General features: G+C 38.5%; 1 protein-coding gene across 1 annotated transcript; it reads right to left on the bottom strand.

Moving 5' to 3' along the window:
- Positions 1-1950: 1950 nt before the first annotated feature.
- LOC128207159 (1-deoxypentalenic acid 11-beta-hydroxylase-like) lies at positions 1951-15156 on the bottom strand. The gene is made up of 9 exons (XM_052909937.1): positions 14945-15156; positions 13433-13550; positions 11950-12050; positions 11373-11514; positions 9416-9510; positions 7674-7779; positions 6675-6759; positions 4659-4851; positions 1951-2996 (listed from the first exon to the last, which is right to left on the bottom strand). The coding sequence occupies exons 1-9, from the start codon at positions 15083-15085 to the stop codon at positions 2868-2870; spliced, it is 1110 nt and encodes a 369-aa protein (XP_052765897.1). The 5' UTR covers positions 15086-15156; the 3' UTR covers positions 1951-2867.
- Between the last annotated feature and the right edge of the window lie 271 nt (positions 15157-15427).

The following is a 15427-nucleotide window of genomic DNA, read 5'->3' as shown; positions in this document are numbered from 1 at the left end:
ATAAATTAACAACAGGGACAACCGTGTTAAATTGTATGAAATAATACCACGGATATTTGCTAAATTGTATTACATTACACCACGGATATTTGCTAAATTGTATTACATTACACCACGGATATTTGTTAAATTGTATGACATAACACCATGGAAATGCGCTAAATTGTATGAAATAACACAAACGAAATGCGATAAATATAATGACATAACACCAAAGAGATGCGGTAAATTGAATGACAAAACATCTGGGAAGTCTGGTAGATTGAACGACATAACACCAGGGAAATCCGATAAATTTCATGACATAACACCGGGGAAAATCCGATAAAATGTATGACATTACACCTTGGAATTCCGGCAAATTGTATGGCATAACACCTTGAACATCCGGTAAATTGTATGACATAACACCAAAGATCCGGTAAATTGTAGGACATAACACCATGGAAATACGGTAAATTGTATGACAAAACACCTTGGAAATCCGGTAAATTGTATGACATAACACTTGGGAAATCTGGTAAATTGTTTGACATAACACCAAGGATATCCGGTAAATTGTTTGACATAGCACCAGGGAAATCCGGAAAATAGTTTGGCATAACACTTGGGCAGTCCGGTAAATTGTATGACATAACACCAAGGATATCCGGTAAATTGTATGACATAACACTTGAGCAATATGGTTAATTGTATGGCATCATACCAAGGATATCCGGTAATTGTATGACATAACACCTGTTCAATCCGGTAAATTGTATGACATAACACCAATGATATCCAGTAAAATGTATGACATAACAATTGGGCAATCCGGTAAATTGAATGACATAACACCAATGATATCCCGTCAAATGCATGACATAACACTTGGGCAATCCGGTAAAATGTATGACATAACACCAAGGATTTCCGGTAAATTGTATGACATAACATCAAGTATATCCGGTAAATTGAATGACATAAAGCCAAGGATATCCGGTAAATTGTGTGACATAACACCTGGGCAATCCGGTTAATTGTATGACATAAACACAAGGATATCCGGTAAATTGTATGACATAACATCAAGGATATCCGGTAAATTGTATGGCATAACACCAAGGATATCCGGTAAATTGTTTGACATAGCACCAGAGAAATCCGGTAAATTGTTTGGCATTACACCAAGGATATTCGGTAATTGTATGACATAACACCTGGGCAATCCGGTAAATTGTATGACATAACACCAAGGATATCCAGTAAATTGTATGACATAACACATGGGCAATCCGTTTAATTGTATGACATAACACCAAGGATATCCGGTAAATTGTATGACATAACACATGGGCAATCCGTTTAATTGTATGACATAGCACCAAGGATATCCGGTAAATTGTATGACATAACACCAGGGATACCCGGTACATTGTATGACATAACACCAGGAAACCCCGGTAAATTGTATGACATAGCACCAGGGAATTCCGGTAAACACAAGGGAAATCTGGCAAATTGTATGACATAACACAAGGGAAACCCGGTGAATTGTATGACATAACACCAGGGAAATCCGGCAAATTGTATGACATAACACAAGGGAAACCCGGTGAATTGAATGACATAACACCAGGGAAATCCGGTAAATTGTATGACATAACACCAGGGAAATCCGGTAAATTGTATGACATAACACCAGGGAAATCCGGTGTATTGTATGACGTAATACTGCGGAAATCCGGTGTATTGTATGACATAACACTGGGGAAATCCGGTAAATTGTATGACATAACACTGGGGAAATCCTGTAAATTGTATGACATCACTCCAGGGAAACCGCGTTAATTGTATGACATGACACCAAGGAAATCCGGTAAATTGTATGACATAACACCAGGAAAATCCGATAAATTAAATGACATAACATCAGGGAAATCCTGTAAAATGTATGACATAACACCAGGAAAATCCGATAAATTTTATTATATAACACTTTGGAAATGCGGTAAATTTTATTACATAACCAAAAGGGAATTCCAGTTAATGGTTTGTATTAACAAACGCGAGAAAAATGCGTCAACGTGCTTCGCGATCATATTGCGTACGTTATATAAGTTTAAAACACAAAATTAATATTCTACAATTCAACACAATTGATACAATTACTAAAATTCAAATGCTTCAACCAATTTGCTACACATTTGCTGCAAGTCAACACATTTTTTACAAATTCGCTACAATTCAACTCATTTGCTTCAAATTTGCTACAATTCAACACATTTGCTACAAATTTGCTACAATTCAACTCATTTGCTTCAAATTTGCTACAATTCAACTCATTTGCTTCAAATTTGCTACAATTCAACACATTTGCTACAAATTCGCTACAATTCAACTCATTTGCTTCAAATTTGCTACAATTCAACACATTTGCTACAAATTTGCTACAATTCAACTCATTTGCTTAATTTGCTACAATTCCACTCATTTGCTTCAAATTTGCTACAAGCCAACACATTTGGAACACTCTCTTTACTTTTAAAAGTCATCATGCCCATGAAAATTAATGTCAGTAATGAGATGGTCTTGATCAAGCTTCAAGTAAGACGGGTACCCTGCGTCAATTCTTTTTTTTTTAAATCTTCTTTTTGGAGACAAGATAATGGAGGCGCCAATTTAATAAAAAAGTATTGCGGTTAAATGCCAGAAGGTGTCAAGCGACATTTAAATATAGAAGGCTTTGGTTCCGTTTTGCTTCAACTCAAAGCAGTGTCCTGTATTCGATTCAAACGGGCGGCTCAGGCATTCAAAAGGGCGGTTTTGACATTCAAACTGGCGATATACACATTCAAACGGGCGGTTCAGGCATCCAAACGGGAGGTTTAGGCAATCATAGCTTCATCCCTCTTGTGTCTGTCCGTGTGTTTGTTCATATGAACGATCTCCCACTTCTTCATCCAAGGTCCTGGTAATGTCGTGTCGAACTCCGGGTCTTCATTGGTCTCCAAATCCTGGAAGTATGTTTGAAAATATTAAAAACTATTGATTTTTTTTAGAATATGTCTCAGTCGTATGTCACAGTGTTGTATTTTTCGTTTGGTGTAAATGTTTAAAAGATATAACATAGGTTTGAGTTTAGTAAAAATGCCTGAATATAGCTTTGCTGGCTGTTTTATCAAACTCAGTCGTGATATTATTCCAATAAATATTTCAAAATTAAATAACAAATGTTCAATGTAGACAATCATAGACATAATTGTGATGCCTCGGACAACGACGACGCCGTATACGTAAACATTTTTGCGTCCCAAGATTTTAAGTATCTTCCATGGCCGAGAGCGTAAGATAGGTTCATCTAGACCCGAGCGTAGGGTTTTTTGCGGAAACGAGGTTTACCAAGTTCCGGCAAAACACCCTGCGCGAGGGTTGGGATGAACCTATCTTACACATGCGGCTTTGGTAGATGCTTTTTCTCCCACCTCAGTTAAACAAAATTAAGTAAATATGTAATTTTTTTGCTGGAACTCGTTTGTGCGTAGTGAAAAAAGAATGCGTATGGATATGTGATAATTCGTATTTGTCATGGATATGCCGGCAGATTATGTTAATAGTCAAATCGGTCTTTACATAGTAATGATGAGAGTGAAGCATTTTTTCTTGAAAGGCGCGTGAAAACTTTTTATGGTGACATTCGAAGCGATATATAATGAATTAGCGTTCTAAATAGTGCCACAATATAAGGTTTCTATGATGCTAAAGACGGCAGTCTTCAACATGGGAGGTAATTACAATGTGATGACCATTAAAAAGGAGTTCCATACGGGTACTTGTTTTACCTTTGCCCGTGGGCAAGAGAAGACATTTCTAGCATGGTTAAATTTTTGGATCTACTTCTGAGATCGGAGAAAAATTGATCCAAGTATTTGGGCATGCCGGAAATCTTTATCTTGCCCACGGGCAACTTGCCTACTTTTTCATGACGCAAAAAGGAGTTCCAGCGAAAAATGTTTTAATTATATTTTGTTTAACTGAGGTGAGAGAAAAAGCATATATCATGGCCGCTTGTGTACGATAGGTTCATCCCTCGCGCAGGGTGGGGATGAACATATCTCACACTCTCGGCCATGGAAGATACCAATCATCTTGCCCACGTGCAAAGATAAAGAAGTACTCGTATGTATCTACTTTTTTCACTACGCACAAAAAAACAGCGAATAAATACATTTTTACTATATTTTGTTAAACTGAGGTGGGGGGAGCAACTACCATTGCCGCTCGTGTAAGATAGATTCATCCCAACCCTCGGTAAACCTCGTTTCCGCAAAACACCCTATGCTCGGGTTGGGATGAACCTATCTTACAAGAGCGGCCATCGAAGATATTTATGTTCCTTTATGCCGGCTATGCTACTCAGGCGATGGAGCAAAACATACTAATCTCAACACACGCGAACAATTGATGTTGTGCGAGAGTGTGGTCTTGTGTTGTGTGGGTAACCGGAGTGCCCGGAGAAAACCCACTTGTCCGGCTCGGTGACCACAAACTTATCTCACTTGCACCCAAGCCGGGAATCCGAACTGGAGTCGCCTTGGTGACAAGCGAGTGCGCTAACCACAGCGCTTACCGGACAACCAAAATAAATACTTTGAAAAAACTAGACAGCCGATACATACCCCTTCGACACTCTTCTTCTGCTGGCTGTGCCGATCAACCGAGTCAAACTCTGTCCAGTCTATCTCAAAATCTGGTTTGTCTTTGACCCTCATCACGACAGGCTTCTTCAGGCCCCAGAGTCCATCTGGGTCACTGGAGCGCTGCCAACGGAGATCGAGCGACCATCGGACATTGTCGGACATGTTCGGAAGACTGTAACAGTGATAAAAGTACTGTAATCTTTCAATTAAATACTAGAAATGCTTACATTTTCCGACTAAAATTTAAAACACAATTGTGTTCCTAAATTAAAAACTATCTAAGAGATTTATAGATTTCAATTACTGCTTAGTATAGCCTCTGCTTGATTTTATAGAACATCAGCTCAGAAAATGCTCTTTTTGCCGAAACGCCTTAGTAACGCTATTGAAAATACAATAAATTTGGGCTTCGATTTACAAAATTCTATTCAAATGGCAGTGGCTTAGCTACATATAGCCCTTGTTGGCCTGGTCCTACAACTCTTTTGAGAAATGACAAAATTTATATAACCCCAAAATGCAATAAAAACTAATTACACCTCAAAAGTTGTATATAAAGATATTATAACAAAAGCAAGTCTGGTGTTTATTTAAACTATGTGCTGGGAGTCTTGCTTGATTTTTTTGTAATCATTGCATATATATTTAAGTATGTGTAATTTGCATATACAATGGATGTAATTTTGCCTTTTGTTTTTCTCCTGGATTGCTCCCATATTGCACTATTTTGCTTCAAATTTAGAAAGAAAACTTTGGGGTGGGTATCCCCAATCTCACCTAGTACCATCGGGCTTACAATGGTTTAAGGCCTAGCTACGCCCCTAAATGGGTATCTGTCAGTTGCTGATATGTGGTTGTTCTTAATGGGGCTTTACTCCGTAAGATGAAATAGCGGAAAAAAAAAGAAAATTGTCGAAAACTGACATAAACTTGGTATCGATGTGTACAATGCATTGAAACTTACTAACTGAAGTATCACATAGTTTACAATTAATTTAGTTATCGCAGTTTTGTCGTAGTTTTCCATTAAAAAGATAACTAGTTATGTCTTTTGCAATATTGGCGACACTGGTTCAGACTCGGTCTCCGACACGTTTTTTTTTTACATTTTGGTATTTTTTTACAATTATGATATTAAAGAGTAACACATTTTTATTAAATTGTCCTGAGATTCGTTACAGAAAAAACTTTCTTTGGTGCCAATCTGGTGTACAGTCCCTTACTTAAGTTCAAAAAGGTTTCCACCCTAAGAGCTGTAAGTATCATTGAACGAACCATTATATATGTTTTACAAATATGTTATTTGTATGTGAAATGCTTTTGTTCCCATAAGAAATGTCTCATTTGATTTATCGAAGCCCAACCTGTTACATATGTATGTGAAATGCTTATGTTTCCATAAGGAATGTTTCATTAGAGTTATCGATGTCCAACCTGTTTCATATGTATGTGAAATGCTTTTGTTCCCATAAGAAATGTCTCATTTGATTTATCGAAGCCCAACCTGTTACATATGTATGTGAAATGCTTATGTTTCCATAAGGAATGTTTCATTAGAGTTATCGATGTCCAACCTGTTTCATATGTATGTGAAATGCTTTTGTTCCCATAAGAAATGTCTCATTTGATTTATCGAAGCCCAACCTGTTACATATGTATGTAAAATGCTTATGTTCTCATAAAAAGTGTTTCATTTGATTTATCGAAGCCCAACCTGTTTCATATGTATGTGAAATGCTTATGTTCCCATAAGGAATGGTTCATATAATTTATCGAAGCCCAACCTGTTTCATATGTATGTGAAATGCTTATGTTCCCATAAGAAATGGTTCATATAATTTATCGAAGCCCAACCTGTTTCATATGTATGTGAAATGCTTATGTTCCCATAAGAAATGGTTCATATAATTTATCGATGCGCAACCTGTTTCATATGTATGTGAAATGCTTATGTTCCCATAAGGAATGGTTCATATATATGTATCGATTTCCTACCTCCGATGGGGAATGAGGTTATTAAAAAGCACGAGACCTCCGTAAGGAACTGGAACGGTTTTGATGTCCTGGTCAAGATTTATGCCTGAAGATATTTCAATGAACGTTAAAGAGGTGTGAGGAGAAAATCACTTTACAGTTACGGCACCCACAACAAAAGTCATTGAGATAATACACGAGCTCTTAAGCGTGAGTGTATGATTTCAATTGTAAGTGACGTAACTGTATTATATCATGCTTTTAAAGGACATCGTTCAATAAATAGCGTGCAGTATACAGTTACGGCACCCACAACCAAAGTCATTGAGATAATACACGAGCTCTTAAGCATGGGTGTTTAATTACAATTGCAAGTGACGTAACTGTTTTGTACAATGTTTTTGAAGCACAGCGTTCAATAAATAGCGTGCAGTATATAGTTACGGTGCTCACAACCCAAGTTTAATGATATTTTACACGTGCACTTAAAGCTGCACTCTCACAGATTGAACGTGTTTACATTTTTTTTATTTTTTGTCTTGGAACGAGCCAATTTATGCAAAAATGCATGTAAACCAGTCATATAAGACAGCTGACAAACCATTAGATTGCAGCATTTTATATTTAAGTTCAAAAATTGATGTTTGATGCATTTTTTCTTAAACCGTTATTAACGGTTTTAGCCATAAAATTAATTTTGGAACGGAAAAATGAAAATCTGCGATCTTTTGTCAGCGGTCTTTTATCACTGGTTTGCAGATATTTATGCAAAAATTTGCTCATTCCTAGACAAAAAATGAAAAAAGTTGTAAAAACGGTTAATCTGTGAGAGTGCAGCTTTAACTTTAAGCTCGAGTGAATAATTACAATTGCAAGTGACGTAACTGTTTTGTACCATGTTTTTGAAGGACAGCGTTCAATAAATAGTTTGCAAAAATGGTGCACTTGGGCATATTTTATTACTTTCTTTCTTCTATATTGAAATACACAATAAACTTTAACGATGTAAAGTATACGAACCTAGTTTAGTTTTCATTTCCTCTGGCTCCAGCTCCACATACCAAGTACCGCCCCAGCAACACCGATGAAGCGCCACGCGTCCGCTCCGGTGACCGCCCTCCGCCATCTGAAAACAGAGGACAGTTTGTTAATCGCAGCAAGTACCATTTGTGTTAAAGGTTTTTTTGGTTGGAGACAAAATAAATTGATCTCTCCCCACTGCATGAATAAAGAATAAAGCCACAGAAACTTGACATGGATAAGCCTGAATTAACTAAATGTCTCACATCCTTGTGTAACTACACACGATCACTCACCCTTATTTTCAATGTATGATAGTTAGATGACTTGAAGTAAAATCTGAATGATTAAGAATGAATGGAGTGAGCATAGCGAACGAGCTCTTCCTTATCATTAAGATATTACTTTAGGTTATCTAACTGACTTAGAATTCAACCTCATTAACTTACACTTGGCAACGCAAACTCTTACCCATCGGGGTGGCAGAAGACAGACCTTTAAACTCCCGCAAAAAGCGAAACTCTGATTAAGCCTTATACTTTCAGATTGCCTTTCTGCAATTTCATTGGCTGAAAATATAGGTCGTGTTCCCGTGCGCTATGGTTTCTTGACACATATACAATTGATATAGTGGAAACTACAGGGCCAAGCCCAGGAGCCAAACCTTTCACGACACACGTGATTAGAGGCACCAATGTCCAAGGGCCAACATAAATGACAGCAACAAAAATAAAGGACAAACAAATTAGGAACATAACAATGGTAACTGCAGGGACAAGCTCAATGGCTTAAATTCCAACCAAGCTCCTGTTTAACGACAAAAGGATCAAGGCAAGGCAAACACCATACCGGAGAGACGCAACGCTTAAATACAAATATTTAACAAAAATGAAAAATATCTGCATTGGTGAATCTGCATTGGTTTGCCTTGGCACACGAAACAAACACGTAACATAAGCTCTTATAAACCATCTCTAAAATGAATAACTTGACTGGCACTGGACATATTTCATTTGCAACTCTCTCTCTCTCTCAGAACAAATGAAAATTATGACGATATCTTATTAATGCACCAGTCAATTGTAACCACGCCCCCCCGGAGGTCCGGAGGTATACCGGGGATAGCCGGGGAAATGGGCCGTGTTTTTACCTTTCAGGTGGCCCCGCAGTGCCGGGTTAATGCGGGTTTTTTTTGTCTTTGCTTAAAATATAGCGGGGAATGGGCTTTAGCTAGGGTCCCTGGGGTGCGGGGGCATTTGTTGGGGATTTTACCATCTGTTCGTCCCTGCAGGACAGGGATTTTAGCCGGGGTTGGCTGGGCCAAAAGTCAAAGTCCCCGCTATTGCCCGGACCTGGGGGGGGCGTGGTTACAAATGATTGGTGCATAGCTTAATGACTTTAAAAACGTACTACATGCACTTTGAATATTTTATTTTTATTTTTTCGAAACAAATGTATAGATTACTGAGTTGTACATCAGTTCATTTATCAAAAGTAATTTAAAGCTTTTAAAGTCGTTCAGTGTACAGTAGAATCCCGTTGGCTCGAACTCCTAGGGACCAGCGAAATTACCTCGAGCCTTAAGGATATTGAGCCAAGCGGGAAAGCTTACCTTCAATATAAAACATCGGTCCTTTACATCCAGTTCGAGCCAACGAGGAAATCGAGTTAAGCGAATTCGAGCCAACGGGGTTCGGCTGTATAGTGTATATAACTGTGTTTGAGATACAGTACTGTATTACCTGCAAACAACCATTCCCTTCGTTGGCATCGAGCATAGGTACCCAGGCTGTCGGGACTAACATCTTGTACGAATTGTTGTCAAGGTAACCACAATCTAACAAGCAAAAAAAAACATTTACAAGCATTCTGCGATGATACAATGGCAGGTAAGCATCTGTGTTCCGTGTTTGAACACTTTATCGTACTCGAAATTATAAACTTTAAAAAACTGGCGAAATAAAGTGACACTCTTATTCAAAATCAATACATACACTTATATAACAAACATTTTTTTTTTTTTTTTTAGTAATAAACCTTTAAGTACTTACTTAATAATGAATTGATGAACAAGAGATGTTTGTCAAACATTATGCCCCCTGAGCGCCAAGTTGCCAGAAATATTTGGACAATTGAATGAAATATGCATGGACTGAAATGACAGCTGATTTGTCATTGGATGCATATGAGGCAGGTCATCTACTGGTCATACCTAATCTTCATGTCAAGTTTGATGACCATAGGTCCGGGAATTGTTGAGTTATCACTCGGACAAGCTTTGGTCTTCCAACAGACCGACCGACATGTGCAAAGCAATTATATAACCCCTCTGCTTCGAAGGGGGGCATAATTAAACTAGATGTTCACTGAAAACTGATACTTCAACTCATGCATTTAGTGACATATAAATTTCTACTGTCTACTATATAAGAAAATAAAATATGGACAATCAGAAAACCTTTTTTCAGCTTACAGTCACACTGACCTTGACCTTTGACCCACTGACCTCAAAATCAATAGGGTTCATCTGCTGGTCATGACCAATAAGCCTACCTAGTATGAGGTCCCTGGGTCAAAGCGTTCTCAAGTTATTGATCGGAAACCGTTTTTCATGTTAAGGTCACACTGACCTTGACCTTTGACCCACTGACCTCAAAATCAATAGGGTTCATCTGCTGGTCATGACCAATACACCTACCAAGTATGAGGTTCCTGGGTCAAAGCGTTCTCAAGTTATTGATCGGAAACCGTTTTTCATGTAAAGGTCACACTGACCTTGACCTTTGACCCACTGACCTGAAAATCAATAGGGTTCATCTGCTGGTGATGACCAATACACATACCAAGTATGAGGTTCCTGGGTCAAAGCGTTCTCAAGTTATTGATCGGAAACCGTTTTTCATGTAAAGGTCACACTGACCTTGACCTTTGACCCACTGACCTCAAAATCAATAGGGTTCATCTGCTGGTGATGACCAATACACATACCAAGTATGAGGTCCCTCGGTCAAAGCGTTCTCAAGTTATTGATCGGAAACCATTTGGTATTCCGACCGACCGACAGACAGACAGACAGACAGACAGACAGACAGACAGACAGACAGACCGACCGACATGTGCAAAACAATATACCCCACTTTTTTCAAAAGGGGGCATAAAAAGATTAATAACTGATAACAATATTGTAACCGTGTATTTAATAGCTGAATTCGCACAAATATTAAATGACTGGTAAGTGCTAAAAGATTGACAGTGATCAAATATCATCTAATAAGGTAGAATTACTGAGTTTGATGCATCTTTCTTTCAAATTAAACATGGTATCCTTCATAAGAACCATTGTTTTCGATAACTATTCATTATTTGCGGAAAATGAAAACAATGGTAATCATTGTAGAACATCTTAATTGGGAGTAAGAGTGCATCTTTAATTGATGTCCCTCCTTACCTACAGTCGAACCCCGTTGGTTCGACCCCGCTTAGCTCGAATTTCTCGTTGGCTCGAACTAGATGTAATGAACCGATTTCCTTTTACTGAATGTAAAAAATCCCGCTTGGCTCGAATTTTCCGAGGCTCGAGGTATTTTCGCCAGTCCGTGGGAGTTCGAGCCAACGGGGTTCGACTGTATTTCGAAGGTAAAACGCTTTTTGAAATATGTTTATTTAATATTTAAAGTCATAGCAATTATCAGTTGAAACCTTGATGCCATGGAACTGTTGTAGCCTCGTTCTGGGGTGTCTTCGTCCGGAGATTCCAAACAGGGTTTCCCGCAATGTCTGGACCAATCAACTGCTCCATCAGGTTCAAAAGACGCTCATTTGCCCAAAGCTTCCTGTAACCCTGAACAATTCAAATGGCGCAATATTATTAGTTTAAATATATTGTATTGCATGACGATACATTTACACATTACATGATGATGATAACAACAAAAAAGCAGAAACAGTGCAATGTAACAAAGCTTGCGTTCATATAAAAAGGCATGCAAAGGGATTGGGCCACGAGTTTTTCCAACATCAGTTACGGCCCTTTCCCAAAATGTCACATGAAAAGCAAAAATGATTACGTTGTCACATAAACTATGAAACCAAATGTAATATTTCATGCATTTATGCAATGTTCATATACATAGGAATGAGAGCGCAATATTATTGGCGGACAGTTCGGGTGCAAAGACGCTTAACATGTTATTACTCCAATTATACATTAAATAGCATATTCTTTATAAATCATACGTTTTTAACCACCCAAACAAAGCGATTGTTTTTTATTTACCATAGGCATGTTTGGAACCTTGTGCAGGATAACATTTGCTCCCGGGAATTCTTCTTCAAGTTTTGTAAGTCGATGGAAAAGGTCGAGATTTTCATAAGCATCTGAAAAGTATTATGCATCCAGTTAACAACATTTAGGGCCGAATGTTCAAAACGTCGTAAAAATTAACAACGTTGTTAACATCGTCTTTGTTAACTTTAAAATATAATTTATTTTATTATACGCTCTTACATTAAAAGTTAAAGACTCATGTCACACCTTGTTAGAAATACAGCAGGTAAAAATGTGCACATTAATGTTCTTGAGAAGTAAATATTTGAAAGTTAACAACGATGGCGTTAACAACGATGGCGTTAACAACGATGGCGTTAACAACGTTGTTTACTTTAAAACTAAACAATCGGCCCTTAATAACAGTATGACAATTTTATTTTACTCTCATCACATACCACATGTGTTTGGAGGTAGCAAGAACCCATCCTCGGCACACCAGCGTATCATAACCTATCATATAGGTATGCTGGGGTGCCGAGGATGGCAAAAACCATGAACGTGATGTATATAAACATGTTAATGCACCAGACAATTGTTACCATGCCCCCCCCCCCCAGGTCCGGGGGTATACCGGGTATAGCCGGGAAAATGGACCGTGTTTTTACCTTTCAGGTGGCCCCGGGTGTATGCGGTGGTTTTGTCTTCCCGCAAAATATAGCGGGGAATGGGCCTTAGCTAGAGTCCCTGGGGAGTGGGTGCATTTGGCGAGGATTTTACCATCAGTTCTTCCCCGCAGGGCGGGAATTTTACCTGGGCTTGGCTGGACCGAAAATCAAAGTCCCCGCTGGTTACAATTGACTGCTGAATAAATACAACATATAATACGCTAGGCAGTATGGTTAGAAATTTATGAATACAAATGATAATTTTCAACAAAATTTGCACAACTGTTATGTTTACTTAATAATAATGAATTCAAAAACAATGTTTACGACTGTAACACTTTACAATGAGTGGAATGGGCTTGTTCATCAGTGGATTGTAGAACGAAACATAACACACACCACAACAGAAAAGGTTTTTGACTTATGCAACAAAGCGACACTTAAAGGCCTAGTTTAAGCCTTCTATAAGTGACCCCCCCCCCAAAAAAAAAAACAAAAAAACACACACACACAAAAACACCGTGTATTAGTACACAACCTCTATGAATTGATCTTAATCTTATTGCCTAATTGGCTTATCAGATTTCCAATCTGAGTATCGTGCTGTGCAGTTTTCAATGTTTTATTATACAAATGGGCCCTAAATGGCCCTGGGCCAATAAACGAATACACAGGAAATTGGCTCCTACTGCGACACCAGTGCAATTAGCAGGAGATGCACAGCAGGGGATTATCATGCCAAACATTCCTTAAACTAGGCCTTTAAGCATTTGAACTTGCTTGAATATCTTCTAGAAGAGTTACCCAACATGTGTGAAGCTTACTTTTAATTTTACCAGCCTCGAATAGTTTCTTCGCCAGATTATCCACAAGTTCTTCCGTAGTTTTGCGACACGGCTCCATTTCTTCCTTCGTGAAGAAGTTTGGTAACACCAAATAACCCTGAAGAAAAATAATAGAATGCAATGCAATGGAAACTGCGACGGCAAGCCCAGTAAGCATAAAATCCATTTCAATATGATTACTACATGTGTACAATGAAAATTGTAGTGACAAGCCCAATCATTAAATCGTCTCCAACGCACCAGTCCATTGTAACCACGCCCCCAGGTCCGGGGAATAACGGGGTCTTTGACTTTAAGTCCAGCCAATCCCGGGCAAAATTCCCGTCCTGCGGGGACAAACTGCTTGTAAAATCCACGTCAAATGCGCCCGCATCCCGGGATACCTAGGTAAGGCCCATTCCCCGCTATATTCGGAGGGAAAAAAACCCACCGCATTCACCCGGCACTGCGGGGCCACCTGAAAGGTAAAAACACGGCCCATTTCCCCCGCTGTCCCTGGTATAACCCCGGACCTAGGGGCGTGGTTACGATTGACTGGTGCACAATATGCATATTACAATAACAACTACAGGTACAAGCCCAGTCATTCAAACGTCTCCAATATGAATCCTACGATGAAAACTACAGGGACAAGCCCAGTGGTCAACAATTCAATATAAACCCTGTCTAGGGGCACGAGGAAAGGGTCCAAATGACACTGAACTAGGGGCGCAAACTTGGATTTTGACCAACCCCAAAAGCAAAACGCAATTCTAATAACCCAGTTGTATCTTTTATATTTTAATATTAGTTTGATTAGTTAGTTAAAGCGAAGTTTATTAGATTTAAGCATTATTTAAGTTTTTCATCAGTGACATTTAAGTCATTGGCTGAATTTAAACGAAAGTTCTTGACTTGTTATGTCCCCTGATAGTTTGTATTAAGAGTGCCCATACTGTATGTAACACCACAATGTTTCAGTAATATTTAGCTATTTATAATCCTTAATTATCTATATATGTATAGTTTCCTGAAAGGCCTAGTTTAAGCCTTCTATAAGTGCCCCCCCCCCCCCCAAAAAAAAAAAAAAAAAAAAAAAAACTGTGTACAGTACAAAACCCCTGTTTATTGATATTAATCTTCTTTCCTTGATCCCTCTTATATCAGATCTCCGATCAGAGTATCCTGCTGTGCAGTTTTAGAAGTTTTATTATAGAAAAGGACCCTAAATGGACCTGAGCCAATAAACGAATAAACGGCAGGAAATTGACCCCTACTGTGACACCAGTGCAATTAGCAGGAGATGCACAGCAGGGGATTATCATGCCAAATATTCCTTAAACTAGGCATTTAACGCTTAAACATTCTGAAACTATTAGTGTGTTATTTGCGTTACATACATCCATGCCATATGTGAAATACTGATACCTATTTTTACCCCTGAAACATAAATCTCGCGTATCATATTCAACACAATTACACATGTACGTATTCATCTACAAAACGTCCTACCTTTTCAAAGTATTCCTTTATAACGTGTTCAGGCTGTTGTCCCGGTTTCTTTTCCTTGGGTTGCGGTGGCATAGCTCGTGGGTCAAATATTTCCGGGTGTGCCTCGTCCACGACTCCATTTTCGACCTCTATTGCAGGCATAGTTTGTTGATGGTTGACTCTAACGGAGCAGACGAGCGTTTTCAAGTGTCTGCGTCCTTGGTTTGACTTGTTCAACTTGTTTATATCTAACGATGGTTAGAGCCGTTATCAATAAGGGTCGTTATCTATATGGTTAATACTAAATGCAGACTTGCAAATTTGTTGTAAATACACCTAAAATTACCAATAACGATTTAGTTACACATCAACAACTTTAAGACCTAGTTTAAGGACTGATTGGCATGTTAAATCCCTGCTGTGCATCCCTTGTTTATTTCCCTGATGTGACAGCAAGCGTCAATTTACTGTATATATTTTTATTGTTTCAGGTCCATTTAGAGT

This window comes from Mya arenaria, chromosome 11 (assembly GCF_026914265.1).
Source record: "Mya arenaria isolate MELC-2E11 chromosome 11, ASM2691426v1".
In the NCBI taxonomy this organism is placed as follows: domain Eukaryota; kingdom Metazoa; phylum Mollusca; class Bivalvia; order Myida; family Myidae; genus Mya; species Mya arenaria.
The sequence above is the reverse complement of the archived record's forward strand: the minus strand, read 5'-3'. Positions and strand labels throughout refer to the sequence as shown.